This window comes from Lampris incognitus, chromosome 2 (genome assembly GCF_029633865.1).
Source record: "Lampris incognitus isolate fLamInc1 chromosome 2, fLamInc1.hap2, whole genome shotgun sequence".
Lineage (NCBI taxonomy): Eukaryota > Metazoa > Chordata > Actinopteri > Lampriformes > Lampridae > Lampris > Lampris incognitus.
The window spans coordinates 3214769-3233909 of record NC_079212.1 but is presented as its reverse complement, the minus strand read 5'-3'; the positions used below and the strand labels follow the sequence as shown (position 1 = coordinate 3233909).

Sequence of the window (19141 nt, the reverse complement as noted above, 5' to 3'; positions counted from 1 at the left end):
ACCACGGCACACACCCCCTCACCGCAACCCAACACCTCCAACTGCAACTGCCGTGTTAAGACATCCTGTCCTCTTGAAGGAACATGCCAGATAGAGGGAGTCATCTACCAGGCATCGGTGACAAGAGAAGACAACTGCAATGTGGACACTTACGTGGGATTAACAGAGGGCCCTTTTAAAATGAGGTTTAACCCCCATATGAGTAGCTTCAGAAATTAACATGCAAGACATGTTATAGTTAAGTTTGCAGATGACACCACAATCATTGGCCGTATCACCAACAATGACGAGATGGCCTACAGAGACGAGATTGAGCACCTCACATCATGGTGTACTACTAACAATCTTGTCCTCAATGTTCAGAGGACAAAGGAGCTGATTGTGGACTTCAGGAGGTCTAGAAGCTGCAGCCACTCCCCCATACACATCAATGGGGTGAAAGTGGAACGTGTTTCCAGCTTTAAATTCCTTGGAGTCCACATCAGCGAGGACCTTTCGTGGCTGAGGAGCGCCCATCTACCCCCCAAAATTCTCCCCAACTTCCACCACTGCACCATAGAGAGCATCCTGACCATCTGCCTCTCAGTGTGGTACGGCAACTGCACCTCAGTAGACCAGAAAGTTCTGCAGCGGGTCGTCAAGGCGGCCCAGCATATCACCGGTACCCAGCTCCCAGCCATAAAAGACATTTATCACAAACGCTGCCTTCGAAGGGGTCTGAGCATCAGCAGAGATCCCACCCACCCCAACCATGGACTGTTCTCCCCCCTACGCTCTGGGAGGCGCTACAGGAGCCTCAGAGCCCGCACTACCAGGCTCAAAAACAGCTTCTTTCCACAAGCTGTTACCTACCTGAACCTGGCCACCCACTGAATGTCTGTAGATATTGTTAAATATTTTGTACTCCAGCTCTTTTTTTAACTTATGTTTAGCTTTTGGTCTTCATGTGTGTAGTGTATATCTTATATTGTGTTTGCTGTGTTTGTCTGTGTCTGTCCTGCACTGTTTGGTGAAGCCACAGCCCTCATTTCATTTTTAACATGTGCTGCACATTGTTTTTAATGACAATACATTGAATTGAATTGAATTGAATTGAATTGAATTGAATTGAATTGAATTGAATTGAATTGAATTGAACATGCAAGACATGCAACAGCCTTAAGCCGCCACATTTGGTCACTGGTAGACAAGAGTATCGGTTATTCTGTCTCGTGGAAAATCCTTACAAAGAGTAGTGCATATTCAGTTAGAGGTAAAAGATGTGACCTGTGCTTGGCAGAAAAGTATTTTATTATTTGCAGACCTGATACGTCCACCTTGAATAATAGAAACAAATTGGCCACCAGCTGTAGACACCGAAAAAATATCTCCTATGTAACTACAAGTAAAATGTCTTCATTATTGTCCCCTCCCCATTAGATGATACACATGTGACATTTATTAGATGTTGTGTTTTTTATATTTTAACTGCCTGTCCTTCCAACTCTGTCCTAACAATACCACGCTATATGATTTACATAAATTACCTTGTTATATTCTAAATGTAGGCTATTACAACAGTGCCCTGGTCCTTTAAATGCTTTTCAAAACAAGCCCCAACCCCTTACCCCATTGGTTGTAACGTTTTCTACCCCACCATTGGTTGCTGTGCATCGTAACTACCTACTCCATTGGTTGTTCTAGTTCAAATGTTTTCTTCATTGGTTGCTGTCAACCGAAATTAGGGGCATGATGCAGGGCAACGTATACTGTGTGTTTTCTTTGTTGAACCACATTGGCAGCTGATGAATGCACGACACACGAAAGTAGCTTGTACTGCTATGTAGTAAAAGTTTTTTTCCTACATCTACATATATGTATATATATATATATAGATGTTGCTGGTTACCTTCCAGGGCCAGGGCCTTGTGAAGACTCTTGGTGGCCTCCTCCAGATGTCCGTCCTGGGCTGGGAGGTGCTGCGGGGGCCTGGGTGGCAGGAGGTTAGGATGGGGGTCTGGTTGGATGGAGGGGTGCTGGTGGGGGCCGGGGGGGGCGGTGTGTTGGAGGAGCGGACCGCAGGATTTAGTCCGGGTCACCTTGACACGGCGCGGCTCACCAGGCTGGCCCCGCAGCAGTGGAGGGGGGTAGGCGGGGTGGGGGAGGTAGCCATTGTACTGGGTAGTGTGCTGCGACGTGATTGGCTGTAGGGGATTCCCATGAGACTGTTGCCTCTGCAGCTGCGTCTTCTGCTGCTTCCCCCAAACATACACCCCACCCCACCCTTTCTTTAACTCTATGCCCCCCCCTCCTCCCGCCTCCAGTGAGGGGTTGGTTCGGTCCAACATGGTGTCAGATCTGCTACCACGAGATGCTGTGTTGGCCCCGCCCTCTCCACCAAGTTCACTCAGCCCTGAGGAGGCAGAGCTGTCCCTGGAAGGAGGGGGGAGATGAGGGGCAACATGATGGGATGCGGGAAGGGGGAGGGGCTTGTGGGTCAGGAGAGCCTCAGATTGGTCACTTCTAGAAAAAAAAATCAAAAAGCAGGAGGTTTCAGTCATACAATTTGATTGGTCAAAGACGTGTGTGTCACGCCACAATTGGCTGAAGTGTATCATAACAATGCAGTGGAAGTAGAATCCAGCCTGATGAGGCCTCCTAGTCCAGGGGTACACACTGCAATATGTACTCCTGTATACAGAACTGAGATGTCTGAAGGTAGCCATCTAAATACAGCTACTGGATGGCATATCCATTAAGTAAAACCCATTGGCTAATCTAAAACTAATTGTGTTACAATATGTACTCCCTGGATTCAGCTAGTAGTACTTACTCTCCTGGACTCTGTTCTTCAAAGTGTTCAGCTAGCAGTACTTACTCTCCTGGACTCTGTTCTTCAAAGTGTTCAGCTAGCAGTACTTACTCTCCTGGACTCTGTTCTTCCAAGTGTTCAGCTAGCAGTACTTACTCTCCTAGACTCTGTTCTTCCAAGTGTTCAGCTAGCAGTACTTACTCTCCTGGACTCTGTTCTTCAAAGTGTTCAGCTAGCAGTACTTACTCTCCTGGACTCTGTTCTTCAAAGTGTTCAGCTAGCAGTACTTACTCTCCTGGACTCTGTTCTTCAAAGTGTTCAGCTAGCAGTACTTACTCTCCTAGACTCTGTTCTTCAAAGTGTTCAGCTAGCAGTACTTACTCTCCTAGACTCTGTTCTTCAAAGTGTTCAGCTAGCAGTACTTACTCTCCTGGACTCTGTTCTTCAAAGTGTTCCGCTAGCAGTGCTTACTCTCCTAGACTCTGTTCTTCAAAGTGTTCAGCTAGCAGTACTTACTCTCCTGGACTCTGTTCTTCAAAGTGTTCAGCTAGCAGTAATTACTCTCCTGGACTCTGTTCTTCAAAGTGTTCAGCTAGCAGTACTTACTCTCCTAGACTCTGTTCTTCAAAGTGTTCAGCTAGCAGTACTTACTCTCCTGGACTCTGTTCTTCAAAGTGTTCAGCTAGCAGTACTTACTCTCCTGGACTCTGTTCTTCAAAGTGTTCAGCTAGCAGTACTTACTCTCCTGGACTCTGTTCTTCAAAGTGTTCAGCTAGCAGTACTTACTCTCCTGGACTCTGTTCTTCAAAGTGTTCAGCTAGCAGTACTTACTCTCCTAGACTCTGTTCTTCAAAGTGTTCAGCTAGCAGTACTTACTCTCCTAGACTCTGTTCTTCAAAGTGTTCAGCTAGCAGTACTTACTCTCCTAGACTCTGTTCTTCAAAGTGTTCAACGCTTTACAGAAAACGTTTCACACAGAACACACACACACACACACACACACACACACACACACACACACACACACACACACACACACACACACACAATGTTAAACTGCTCAATTAAATTCTTTCTTAATGGTTGGACTGGGAACCTCACCTGATGTGAGCAGTGATTGGTCCGTTCCGAGACAGGAGGGGTGTGACTGGGACACTCCTGCCATCTGGATTGGACATACCCCGAGGAAGAGACTGACTGGGACTGTAATACACAGACACACCAATATGTATTGAAATCACACTCTAAACCCCTTGTGTGTTTGTGTGTGTGTGTGTGTGTGTGTGTGTGTGTGTGTACCTGTTGGAGGCCAGGGAGTTCCTCCTGGCGTTGATTTCATAATAAACTTCCAACGGAGAGGGTTTCCTCCCCATGGCACCTTCCTTAGCACCATCAGAAACCAGAAGGGGGCGGCAGAGTGACGCTGTACTGTCATCTACAAAAATGATGCCAGGAAAAATTAGAATAAAGGCCACTGAATGGTTGGTTGCTCTTGATTATTTGTTTGTTGTTTGCTAAAAATTGATTTTCATGTTTCTTTATTGATTTGAGTTCAATCACCCGTGCAGAATATACCTGTTAGTGTAGGTGAAAGGGGATATGTGAATCGTATTGTAATCCCACTTGGTACTAGTACCAGGAGTTAGTAGTAGATTATAATCCCATTTGGTACTAGTACCAGGAGTTAGTAGTAGATTATAATCCCACTTGGTACTAGTAATAGGAGTTAGTAGTAGATTCTAATCCCACTTGATGCTAGTACTAGGAGTTGGTAGTAGATTATAATCCCACATGGTACTAGTAGTAGGTGTTAGTAGTAGATTATAATCCCACTTGGTACTAGTAGTAGGTGTTAGTAGATTATAATCCCACTTGGTACTAGTAGTAGGAGTTAGCAGTAGATTATAATCCCCTTGGTACTAGTAGTAGGTGTTAGCAGTAGATTATAATCCCCTTGGTACTAGTAGTGGGTGTTAGTAGTAGATTATAATCCCACTTGGTACTAGTAGTAGGAGTTAGCAGTAGATTATAATCCCCTTGGTACTAGTAGTAGGAGTTAGCAGTAGATTATAATCCCACTTGGTACTAGTAGTAGGTGTTAGTAGTAAATTATAATCCCACTTGGTACTAGTAGTAGGAGTTAGCAATATATTATAATCCCACTTGGTACTAGTAGTAGGAGTTAGCAGTAGATTATAATCCCCTTGGTACTAGTAGTAGGAGTTAGCAGTAGATTATAATCCCACTTGGTACTAGTAGTAGGTGTTAGTAGTAAATTATAATCCCACTTGGTACTAGTAGTAGGAGTTAGCAGTAGATTATAACCCCATTTAGTACTAGTAGTGGGAGTTAGCAGTAGATTATAATCCCCTTGGTACTAGTAGTAGGTGTTAGCAGTAGATTATAATCCCCTTGGTACTAGTAGTGGGTGTTAGTAGTAGATTATAATCCCACTTGGTACTCGTAGTAGGAGTTAGCAGTAGATTATAATCCCCTTGGTACTAGTAGTAGGAGTTAGCAGTAGATTATAATCCCACTTGGTACTAGTAGTAGGTGTTAGTAGTAAATTATAATCCCACTTGGTACTAGTAGTAGGAGTTAGCAATATATTATAATCCCACTTGGTACTAGTAGTAGGAGTTAGCAGTAGATTATAATCCCCTTGGTACTAGTAGTAGGAGTTAGCAGTAGATTATAATCCCACTTGGTACTAGTAGTAGGTGTTAGTAGTAAATTATAATCCCACTTGGTACTAGTAGTAGGAGTTAGCAGTAGATTATAACCCCATTTAGTACTAGTAGTGGGAGTTAGCAGTAGATTATAATCCCACTTGGTACTAGTAGTAGGAGTTAGCAGTAGATTATAATCCCACTTGGTACTAGTAGTGGGAGTTAGCAGTAGATTATAATCCCACTTGGTACTAGTAGTAGGAGTTAGCAGTAGATTATAATCCCCTTGGTACTAGTAGTAGGAGTTAGCAGTAGATTATAATCCCACTTGGTACTAGTAGTAGGTGTTAGTAGTAAATTATAATCCCACTTGGTACTAGTAGTAGGAGTTAGCAGTAGATTATAACCCCATTTAGTACTAGTAGTGGGAGTTAGCAGTAGATTATAATCCCCTTGGTACTAGTAGTAGGTGTTAGCAGTAGATTATAATCCCCTTGGTACTAGTAGTGGGTGTTAGTAGTAGATTATAATCCCACTTGGTACTAGTAGTAGGAGTTAGCAGTAGATTATAATCCCCTTGGTACTAGTAGTAGGAGTTAGCAGTAGATTATAATCCCACTTGGTACTAGTAGTAGGTGTTAGTAGTAAATTATAATCCCACTTGGTACTAGTAGTAGGAGTTAGCAGTAGATTATAATCCCACTTGGTACTAGTAGTAGGAGTTAGCAGTAGATTATAACCCCATTTAGTACTAGTAGTAGGTGTTAGTAGTAAATTATAATCCCACTTGGTACTAGTAGTAGGAGTTAGCAATATATTATAATCCCACTTGGTACTAGTAGTAGGAGTTAGCAGTAGATTATAATCCCCTTGGTACTAGTAGTAGGAGTTAGCAGTAGATTATAATCCCACTTGGTACTAGTAGTGGGAGTTAGCAGTAGATTATAATCCCACTTGGTACTAGTAGTAGGAGTTAGCAGTAGATTATAATCCCACTTGGTGAGACTGATGTTAATTTTTCACACTCCCTTACGTTTGCGTGTGTGTGCGTGTTTATTACCATTGTCATATGTTGAGTCAGACGTTGAGCTGCTCTCTGATGTCCCTGTGTCATCTGCAAAGAGACACACACACACACACACACACATACACACAGAGATAATAATGAACCTAGATGTCCATGAAACCAATGAGAGAGATGATAGAGAGCGGGGGAGAGAATGTGTGGGGTGGAACAAGCTTTCCTGTAAAAAGGAAATTCCATCCTCAACATTTCACACACACACGTTTCCCGAAATTCCATCTGTTTCATAACTCTGGTCTGCTGTTGTCAGAAGAACACACAATACAATAGGGTCATTGTGTGTGTGTGTGTGTGTGTGTGTGTGTGTGTGTGTGTAATACCTGTGTGACAGCCTCTGTGGACGGTCCTCTTTCCGTGGTGTGTGTGTCTGTTTGTGTGTGTATTCTGCTCTGAGTCGGTGTGTTTTCTCAAAGCTCCGCTGAACAAGGTCTTCTTCAGTTTCGAGCACTGAGCCTCTTCAATCTAAACACACACACACACACACACACACACACACACACACACACACACACACACACACACACACACACACACACACTTTACTGTGACAGTACAGCAGAAGGAAGGAATCAAACCAACGAGCCTGACTGCACAGGAGGACTGTGGTGAGTGTGAACTCTTCAGACATCTTTGGAAACTTCTAAACACTACACACATGACAAGTAAACACTACACACATGACAAGTAAACACTACACACATGACAAGTTAACACTACACACATGACAAGTTAACACTACACACATGACAAGTAAACACTACACACATGACAAGTAAACACTACACACATGACAAGTAAACACTACACACATGACAAGTAAACACTACACACATGACAAGTAAACACTACACACATGACAAGTTAACACTACACACATGACAAGTAAACACTACACACATGACAAGTAAACACTACACACATGACAAGTAAACACTACACACATGACAAGTAAACACTACACACATGACAAGTAAACACTACACACATGACAAGTAAACACTACACACATGACAAGTAAACACTACACACATGACAGGTAAACACTACACACATGACAAGTTAACACTACACACATGACAGGTAAACACTACACACATGACAAGTTAACACTACACACATGACAAGTTAACACTACACACATGACAAGTTAACACTACACACATGACAAGTAAACACTACACACATGACAAGTAAACACTACACACATGACAAGTAAACACTACACACATGACAAGTTAACACTACACACATGACAAGTTAACACTACACACATGACAAGTAAACACTACACACATGACAAGTTAACACTACACACATGACAAGTTAACACTACACACATGACAAGTAAACACTACACACATGACAAGTAAACACTACACACATGACAAGTAAACACTACACACATGACAAGTTAACACTACACATATCACAGGTAAACACTACACACATCACAAGTAAACACTACACACATGACAGGTAAACACTACACACATGACAAGTAAACACTACACACATAACAGGTAAACACTACACACATCACAAGTTAACACTACACACATGACAAGTTAACACTACACACATAACAGGTAAACACTACACACATGACAAGTAAACACTACACATATCACAGGTAAACACTACACACATGACAAGTAAACACTACACATATCACAGGTAAACACTACACACATGACAAGTAAACACTACACATATCACAGGTAAACACTACACACATGACAAGTAAACACTACACACATGACAGGTAAACACTACACACATGACAAGTTAACACTACACACATGACAGGTAAACACTACACACATGACAAGTAAACACTACACACATGACAGGTAAACACTACACACATGACAGGTAAACACTACACACATGACAAGTAAACACTACACACATGACAAGTAAACACTACACACATGACAAGTTAACACTACACACATGACAAGTTAACACTACACACATGACAAGTTAACACTACACACATGACAAGTAAACACTACACACATGACAAGTTAACACTACACACATGACAAGTAAACACTACACACATGACAAGTAAACACTACACATATCACAGGTAAACACTACACACATGACAAGTAAACACTACACACATGACAGGTAAACACTACACACATGACAAGTAAACACTACACATATCACAGGTAAACACTACACACATGACAAGTAAACACTACACACATGACAGGTAAACACTACACATATCACAAGTAAACACTACACACATGACAGGTAAACACTACACACATGACAAGTTAACACTACACACATGACAGGTAAACACTACACACATGACAAGTAAACACTACACATATCACAGGTAAACACTACACACATGACAAGTAAACACTACACACATGACAGGTAAACACTACACACATGACAAGTAAACACTACACACATGACAGGTAAACACTACACACATGACAAGTAAACACTACACATATCACAGGTAAACACTACACACATGACAAGTAAACATTACACACATGACAGGTAAACACTACACATATCACAGGTAAAGAAGAAGCCACTTTATTTTTGTCATTGTACAGTTGTGTTGATACAATGAAATTTGTCCTCTGGATTTAACCCATCCTATTGCATAGGAGCAGTCATAAAGGTCATAGGTCATGTAGCTATATGACAAGTAAAGGTCATAGATCCTAGTCCCAGATGGCTCCCCTGCTTCTGCCCTCATGGGATTTGGCTTCGTTAAATCGTTAAGTCTGCTCTGTTCTGGCAGTTTAGTGAAAGACATTTCTCTGAGTTATTTCAGCTGTTTTCTGCGACAGGTAGTGGCTCCTTTAAGAAACACAGGAAGTTAGCCTCCCATGTGACCTCAGTCAGGAAGTGAAGACGCATTGCAGAAGTGCGGCTGTTTTTTTTAGGACAACTTTTCCCATCAGTGAAGATCTGCACACATCTTGTGCCATTCATAGCGTGGTTGTTTCACGATGCCACCCTTGTTGTGTACCGACAACTTGGCAGTAAGTTAAACACCTTTTGCCAACCAATAAACCTGTGGGCAACGGATTCTGTCTCCAGAGTTTTAACGAACGGAAGGTGTTTAACTTACTGCCAAGTTGTCAGTACATCTCTGTTGGAGATTTTTGGGAAGCTGTCGATATGTCGGTAAGGTACATCTTCAATTTCTCTGGGGGCCCCGTATGCGTCCAGTCTATCCCATATCATCCTAAGTCCTCTATCTGGGGAGTTAACATGGACTGCCCTGATCCGTTTGGCGTGCTCACCTGACTCTTTCCACAGCCACTGGACAAACAAATCCACCTCCTCACTGGATGTCAAATCTAGGCCACTGACCGCACTCCGAAAGGACCGTTTCCAGGCTCTGCAGCTATGTGGTTGGCCATTGAAATGGATCAAACTTGTGGTGACCAGCTCACGGTGAGCGAAATATCTGACGAAGTCAGTCATGCTAGATTGGTCACAGTGAGGGTAGTGAGGTGCGTGACTGGACACAGAAGAACATGGGGGACTGTGGTCTCTGGACCTTGCTCTGTATGTGCGATGATAATCTTGCATGTTTCTCGAGTAGAGAGGCATATCACACTAGTGCCTCCTCTGGTCAGTTGGGGCACCTGTTCAGGGGGGAGGGGGAACTGGGGGTAATAGCGTGATCCTCCCACGCACTACATCCCCCTGGTGAAACTCCTCAATGTCAGGTGAAAAGAAGTGGCTGGTGACTCCACATGTATCAGAGGAGGCATGTGGTAGTCTGCAGCCCTCCCCGGATCGGCAGAGGGGGTGGAGCAGCGACCGGGACGGCTTGGGAGAGTGGGGTAGTTGGCCAAGTACAATTGGGGTGAAAAGGGGGGGGGGCGTGACTAAATACACCATGAGAGGGAAGATAATCAGACACAGGTGGATGACGTTAGGGGATAATAGCGATGACAGGGGCAGAACAGAAATGGCAAGACCAGTGAGCCTTCAAAACAAAACAGGAAACACAGACAACTTCACCATGACAATGCTTATGCAGCTGTTGTCCTCCTCCTCTCCTCAGTTGGCTGGTCCACTGTTTGGGGTCTTCTTGGCTTTGACAAACGCCCAGTTAGGATAAGCACACTTAACCAGGGCCTGTTTAATATGGGATTTCTCCTCTTCCCCGGCCGCTGTGTCGGTGGGGACGTTGTCAGCTCGGTGGTTCAGCGTCCTGATGACTCCTAGTTTGTGCTCCAGTGGATGATGAGAGTCAAACCTTAAGTACTGATGGGTACGTGTTGGTTTACGGCAGTAAACATCAACAATCAAATGTCCCCCATCACCAGTTGCAATTTCATAATGTAAGAAAGCTAACCTGTCATGTTCCACTTCCTCCCTGGTGAACTTGATGTGGTGTCCACAGAGTTAATGTGGTGGTGAAATGTGCTACATCCTGAGATTTAGTTTTAACCCAGGTGTCGTCCACAAATCTGAACCAATGGCGAGGTGGTGTCCCTGGATAGGACATCAGAGCCTCTTTTCCACTCCCTCCATATACAAGTTGGCCACTACAGGTGAGACTGGGGAACCCATAGCACACCCATGCTTCTGCCTATAGTACTGCCCCCTGTCTGTGAAGTACGTGGACTGAAGACACAGCTTCAGGAGCAGACACACCTGGTCAGTGTTAAGGGTGGTCCTATTGCTAAGGGTGGGGTCATTTTGTAATTTCATTTGGACCACCGCCACTACTTCATCAACAGGAACGCACGTGAAGAGAGACTTAACATCATAAGAGACCATTGTTTCATCCCCCTCCATAATGATGTCCCTCACCTTATCCACAACATCCATAATGTTCCGCATGTGATCTTCATTACTGCCTACCAACGGGTTAAGAACAGATACCAGAAACTTAGAGAGGTTATAGGTCACTGACTTAATCATATAAACAATAGGCCGTAATGGCACTTCGTGTTTATGTATCTCAGGTAAATCATACAGACTAGGTGTAGCTTCCCCAGGGTATAATCTATGGTCTTCTCCTGGATCACCACCTTGCCGTGGTGGAGAAGATTGTGTGTACTTTTGATACCAAGAGCTATGCTGTCTGGAGCTTGGCTCCTGGTAGAGTCACCCAAGACAGATTGGTGATGGGGAGGTTCCAGGCGAAGTGTGATCCAACAAAGACCTTAACGGCGGAACTGCCAGAAGACATCTCCAGGTCACAACGGCAGTGAAGGCGGACGAAGACTGCAACAGAGGGTGGTCCCCAATCATCTTGGTTTTCCATGCCATTGGACTCTGGCCACCCCCTGCCACAGACCGTGTGGTGGCTGCAGGTGCATCAGCCACTCCATATAAAAAGCTGTCACGCACAGACATCCTCCCATTATGTGGCTCCAGGATCGGCCTCTACGCCCACCTGAAGACCCAGAAGGAGAGGGAAGATAATCCAGACCCAGAAGGAGGACAGTCATTATTCAACCCGGAGTGACTGCCGATGATGATGACTCTATGGTACAAAATTCTTTCACTAGCATTGTCCTGTTCTAACAGCTTCAGACTCATCACCTTTTTCTTGTAACCACTGCCTGGATCTCGTTTCAGGGGCTCATAAGTATTTATGTCACTAAGTAACGTCATAACTTTCTCATGATAGTCTGTCTGGTTTGATAAAACAGTACATCTGCTTTTGTCCGCCAAAAAGATGATGATGTTATTGTTCTTCTTCCTGAGAGTCGTGAGTGCAGTCTTCTGATCTCTGCTGATGCTGGACGGTGGCAGCTTCGCATTGCTGAGGTAGGCTGAAACTATCGTCCACAGTTGCTCCGCTTTCAGGTCCGTGATGTTGTAGTTGCGGATTGCTGATTCCGTGACTGTGATCAGTTCCACTCGTACCACTAGTTCTACGATGCTGTGATTGCAGCTATTCCCCAATCCTTTGTGAATAGTACACACGGTCATTGTAACTGTAGCTAATGTTCACAGTAGTTTTCATATGAAACCAATTGTTGTTTTGGATCGTTATGCCACTGTGCTGTTTATAAGAGTGGGGATACCTGCAGTCAGTTTAGACTGAAGAGGTCACGTAGATGAGTGATGAAACATTTCTCTCAACAAACGTTATGTCCAGATGAACTGATTCAACTTTCTGTGATTTCCTTACCTGGATTATTGAGCATAAATAAAAAACCAGATTCAACTTTTGCGGGAACACAACCCTATGTGACCAATCATGTAAGCCGCTGATCAGACTGATAGTTGGCTGGAGATCAGCCAGCGATCAGGCCACAAATAGACCATGTAGTGACACGCCGACACCTCTGTGCAATGCTGCAGCAAGGCGCTGCATTGCCTGATCCTGTGTGAATGTGCGCTTATTTGGCAGAACTGATTGTTGCTGCCAAGTAATGCATCTCCTATTGGTCTTGTTGGTCATCCCCAGCTGCTAACTTAAGCGGTTCTTTCTTCTAGCCCAGCAAAGATTTGATGGTGCTCTGGAACCAGGTTTCCCGGCCGAGAGCCGGTTCTTTGGCTGCCGAAACGCGAAGAACTGGTTCGAGATTAGGCACCAGCTTGGAACCAGTCCTCAAACTGCCTTGGTGGAAAAGGGGTATATGAGGATGTTTGCTGTGGTGTTTGTTTCGTACCACTTTTCTGCCGGGGTTCCTGGCTCCGTGACGGGACGTACCAACTCTCCTCCTGATGTGAGGGGGTTTCTCCCCTGCCTCCAGAGGGTAATCAGCGGGAACCTCTCCTGTCAGCTCCTATTCAGCAACAGATGAAAAGAAACAGACAGCAGAAGTCAGGCTTTGTGCCTTAAACAGGTTTTCAGTATCTGGTTGTGTAGGTCCAGTCTGATCTGACTTTCTTTCATATGGCAGTGGTTATAAAAGAAGCCTTTCCCTTGTCATAATTGTGTACATGGTCACTGTATGATTATCAAAGGTAACCATCTTATTCATCCTAAAACGTACCACATACTGTGTATAACAGTATGTAACACTCTGTATGTGGTTTGTTTGATAAAATGTCCCTGAAACTTGTATTATGTTGGCAAAATTAAACCGAGCTGAAAAGAAGAATCAGTGAACATAAATGTAAGTGACAGTGATAATGTAATAATGTAAGTAACAATGTAAAATGTATGCAATAATGCATTAGAGTATGCAATACTAATGTAATAGGGCATTACACCCAAAAGGTTCATGCAGAAATAATAGAAGAATTACTGATGATTATGGGATAGCTGTCCAGAGTTTTCTTAAATATGAGAACCCCCCACTCTCATATTCATCACTTAAAGATGGCTGACATGGATTTAGCATCACGATGGAAACAAGTACCATGTTCCCTCTGTTAGGGGGTAATGACATGTTAACGCTGTGGTACCTGTCTGCGATCATATAAATCTCCATGACAGATCAAATGTATTAATAATGATGTTAAATCATCACTGACCGCCTCCTGCAGACACACACGTCTCAGCTCAGCCAATCGTGTGCTCAGCAGTGCCTGGAGGCTCCTCCTTCTCTCCTGGAGCGCCATCATTTGCTCTGCCCTCTCCTTATTATGTTGACAGCATAAAGAGTCTACACACACACACACACACACACACACACACACACACACACACACCAGATTAATAATCAACACTTTTCTCCAAGGACCACGAGGTAAACCCCAAAGTAGACCATCAGAACATCATTGGGTTTTGGGGCCTGCTACCAACAACTTTCTTCCTACCAACAACTTTAGCCTGAGGGTGTCCTCTGGGACCTCGACATAAGTGTAGCATCGGCTAGAAAAGGGTATCATCACTGGCTGCACAATTTTTGTGTCCCTGTTTGCGCTGGCCATGAATATATTTGTGAAGTCTGCGGAAGTGGAGTGCAGAGATTCCCGGTCCAAATCTGGCACCCGACAACCCCCAGTCAGAGCATTCATGGATGACCTAACGGTAACAACTACATCAGTGCCCGGATGCAGATGGCTCCTTCAAGGACTTGAACGACCCATCACATGGGCAAGATTGAGCTTCAAGTCCACAAAATCCAGGTCTCCGGTCCTCAGGAAAGGAAGAGTAACTGACCAGTTCAGCTTCTCTTTAGAAGCACCCAAATTCTGTCTGTGACTGAAAAGCCAGTCAAAAGCCTGGGTAAGATCTTCACCAGCAATCTCAAGGACACAGCGGTGTACCAGGCAACCAGTGATGACCTCAACACTTGGCTCCCCACAGTGGACAAGTCAGAGCTTCCTGGAAAATCAAGGCCTGGATATATCAACATGGAATCCTGCCCTGACTCCTCTGGCCACTGCTAATCCACGAAGTCCCAATCACCATCGTGGAGGGCTTCGAAATGAAGACCAGCCAGTTCCTGCACAGGCTGCTGGGCCTGCAGTGCAGCCTAAGCAGCATCGCCCTTTATGGACATCACACCAAGTTACAGCTTCCTCTTAGCAGTCTAGCAGAGGAGTTCAAGGTCACCTGAGCCAAAAAAGTCCTGCTCTACCGAGATTCGGCTGACATCAAGGTCTGCAGGTATTGAGGTCAGAGCAGGAAGGAAGTGGCAGGAGACAGTTGAGCGGGCTGAGGCAAGGTTGCGGCACAGCATCCTGATGGGCACTGTGGCAATTGGTCAGGTCAGGCTCGGGAGCAACTCAAGACCTTGCTGCGGTAATGCCCGAAGAAAGAACAGGTGAAAGCTGATCCAGGAGGGGTTATGTGCAGAATGGTGGGTATGTGCAAGTAGGGGGCCCTCACCAAGTGGGAGCATACAACTGGCCAAAAGATCACTTGGGCAGAACTCTAGAAGGCAGAATCGCACCGATTCAAGTTTTTGGTCCAGTCAGTGAATGATGTCCTCCCAAGCCCTTCCAACTTGCGCAGCTGGGGCCTAACGGACTCACCTGCTTGCCAACTTTGCCAGAAAAGGGGTTCCTTGGAGCACATCCTCAGCTGCTGTCCAAAGGCCTTGAGGGAGGGGCGGTATCGTTGGCACCAAAACCAAGTCCTACGGGCAGTAGCAGACACTATCTGCAGTGGGATCAGCTACAGCAAGCAGCAACACCCAACAAAATACCCCCATCACCTTTGTTCGAGCAGGGCAGAAGCCCCAGCCCCAGCCAAAGGCCCAGGTTGGGCTGCTCGCAGTAGCAAGGGACTGGCAGTTCCTGGTCGACCCAGGGAGACAACTGAAGATCCTAGACACCATCACAGCTGCCACACTCAGGCCAGACATGGTCCTGATGTCCGTGGCAACCAAGCAAGTGGTTTTGCTAAAGCTAACTGTCCCCTGGGAAGATCAGAAGGAGGAAGCACAAGAAAGGAAGCGAGCCAGATATGCAGATCTGGTAGCTGAGTGTTGGAGGAATGGGTGGAAGGCCCCCTTTAGCCAGTTAAAGTGGGCTACAGGGGCTTCGCAGGCCAGTCTGTACACGAGTCCTGGGATTCTTCGAGATTTGTGGGCTGCAAAGAAGAAGAGCCATTAGGAACATCTTGGAAGCTGTAAAAAGGGCTTGCCGTTGGCTCCGGGAGCTCTGAAGAGGGCTGACGCGTGGCGTAATGCGCTACCTGGACATAAGTCAGGGCTTGATCATCCCCGGCTGGGTCACTTGGGTGAGGGTGTCTGATGTTAAAACCCAAAACACCTGATGGCCCTGGGCTCATTACTGTCAATGTGTCCAGGTTGCACCAAATGGTATATCAAAGAACTCAACATATTTTTATCATTATTGTAAGCCCAGTAAATAAAAAATGTCTTTGCCTTCAATTTAGCCAATTATTCAAAAAATACAAAGTAAGACCAGTCTTTTATAGTTTTATATCTTCCAGATAAACATAACTTTCTCACGTAATTGGGTACTAGCAGGCATACATTCAAAATTCAAAACATGAATGTTAAAGCTATCAGTACAAACTTTCCTATTGTCGTTTAAAAACTGTTGGCACACTTGAGCTTTTTTTCTAAACTGCTGTTAGCTGGCTAGTTATCACACTTAGCTCTAGTTATCGAGTGTAATGAGAGAAAAGGGTTCGGTGCTGCATCATAAACCCTATTCCCTTTCCTCAAGGTTGGATTTGATCCATTTGGATGAAGAAGGAATCTGTCACTGAGGAGCACGCTATGAGTTTGGCAGCTCATCTATCTACACTGTCAGGACTTCACCAAATGTCAAGTAAGCAGCTTAGTTTTAGCTCAACATCCTCGTAAAAAAAATACCACTTGGATCTGATCTGACTGAATTTGGCAGACAAGCATGGAAGAGAGTTTAACCTCTCAGCTCTTCTTTTGTGGGAACTAAAACACCCTGCAGTTAACACACATTTACAAAAAAACTATAGAAACTATGTAACTACTAAACCAAAGTAACTATATCATACAGTGCTGTAGTAACTATACTCTAATATATAACTATGTAACTACTAAACCAAAGTAACTATATCATACTGTGCTATAGTAACTATACTCTAATATATAACTATGTAACTACTAAACCAAAGTAACTATATCATACTGTGCTATAGTAACTATACTCTAATATATAACTATGTAACTACTAAACCAAAGTAACTATATCATACTGTGCTATAGTAACTATACTCTAATATATAACTATGTAACTACTAAACCAAAGTAACTATATCATACTGTACTATAGTGGCTATACTCTGATATATAACTATGTAACTACGAAAACAAAGTAACTATATTATACTGTACTATAGTAACTACACTCTAGCATAAGTAACTATATTATACTAGACTATAGTAACTATATTCTAATATATAACTATGTAGCTACTAAACCAAAGTAACTATATTATACTGTACTATAGTAACTACACTCCAATACATAACCATGTAACTACTAAACCAAAGTAACTATATTATACTCCATAACAGCGGTGGCTAACCATGTGCTAACCATGTGCCACCGCTGGACTCCACACCAGGTGATTTCACTGATTAGCAACCCTTCAACCAAAGAGGACAAATGTATCAGTGAAATCACCTGGTGTGAAGGGTTGCTAATCAGTGAAATCACCTGGTGTGGAGTCCAGCTGGAATGAAAACCTGCATACACATGGCTCTCCATGGCACATGGTTAGCCCCCCTGCTCTATAATAATGATATTCTAATATATAACTATGTAACTACTAAGCCAAAGTAACTTTATTATACTGTACTATAGTAACCATACTCTAACATATAACTATGTAACTACTAAACAAAAGTATTATACTACAAATATTATATTATAATATAATAATGATATAATATTATATTATAAATGCTATGTTATATTTTATACTACACAATAGTAACCATTTAATTTTAGTACTGTACTATAGACTCACCAGGTGCTGAGATGAGCTGACCTTTCACCTCCATTGCGTGTGTCTCCCATGTGACTGTGCCGCCTCCCTCCTCGCTTCTTGTATGGCTAGCCACGTGCTCACGACCCCAAACACACTGGCTCACCTGAACAGACACCAGTCAATCAATTTATCAATCATTTATCAATACTTATAGATCAATATATCTATCAGAATCAGAATCATGTTTACTGGCCAAGTAGGTTTGCACATACATGGAATGTGACTCTAGTTTCGTGGTTCTCTCAGTGTACTTAACATAGAATAACAACACTACAACACAACAATCTTCACATACATACACAAGGACTGACTTATACAGGGGAAGTAAGAGGTGATAAAGTGTATTTAACATAGAATAACAACACTACAACACAACAATCTTCACATACATACACAAGGACTGACTTATACAGGTGAAGTAAGAGGTGATGAGGTGCAGTGGTGCAGAGAATATATCAGAGATGCTGAAATAGAAGTTAGCAGCTTACTGACATAGTACACGCCTGAGGTAGATGGACATGACAGAGTGTACCAGTATATGTACAATGTACAGTACAATATATACAACATGTACAGTACAGTATATACAACATGTACAGTACAGTATATATACATGTACAGTACAGTATATACAACATGTACAGTACAGTATATACATGTACAGTACAGTATATACAACATGTACAGTACAGTATATATACATGTACAGTACAGTATATACAACATGTACAGTACAGTATATACAACATGGTTGGATTTAGTGACAGTGTTAAGTGTTCATTTGAATGACAGCCTGCGGAAAGAAGCTGTTTTTATATCTGGTTGTTTTGGGGTACTGTGCTCTGTAGAGCCTGCCAGAGGGGAGGAGTTGGAACAGGTTGTGCCCAGGGTGTGATGGGTCTGGAGGTGTATAACTCAACTCAACTCAAAACTTTATTTCAGACTCAGGGTCCATAACAGACAAAGACAAAGGATAAGAACCATTGGAAACGTCCTGAATGGAGGGCAGGTTGGCATTAATGATTTTCTCTGCAGTCTTAACTGTCCATTGTAGTTTGTCCCTGTCCTGTTTGGTGGCTGATCCAAACCAGACAGTGATGGATGTCCCAAGGACAGACTGGATTATTGCAGTGTAGAACTGAATAAGCAGTTCCTGAGGCATGCTGAACTTCCTGAGCTGGCGGAGAAAGTACATCCTCTGCTGGGCCTTTGTGATGATTGTGTCTATG

General features: G+C 43.6%; 1 protein-coding gene across 1 annotated transcript in view; it reads right to left on the bottom strand.

The window, feature by feature from the left end:
• The window catches only part of ccdc120a (coiled-coil domain containing 120a), a 53591-nt gene that overhangs the window by 9462 nt on the left and 24988 nt on the right, over positions 1-19141 (bottom strand). Inside the window, exons 3-10 of the mRNA XM_056274773.1 lie at positions 17892-18015; positions 13991-14121; positions 13180-13296; positions 6865-7006; positions 6521-6574; positions 4091-4226; positions 3893-3994; positions 1889-2502 (exon numbers count right to left, since the gene is read on the bottom strand). Of these exons, the coding sequence (XP_056130748.1) occupies positions 1889-2502; positions 3893-3994; positions 4091-4226; positions 6521-6574; positions 6865-7006; positions 13180-13296; positions 13991-14121; positions 17892-17925 (1330 nt within the window). The 5' untranslated portion in view covers positions 17926-18015. The remainder of the gene's footprint in view (positions 1-1888; positions 2503-3892; positions 3995-4090; positions 4227-6520; positions 6575-6864; positions 7007-13179; positions 13297-13990; positions 14122-17891; positions 18016-19141) is intronic.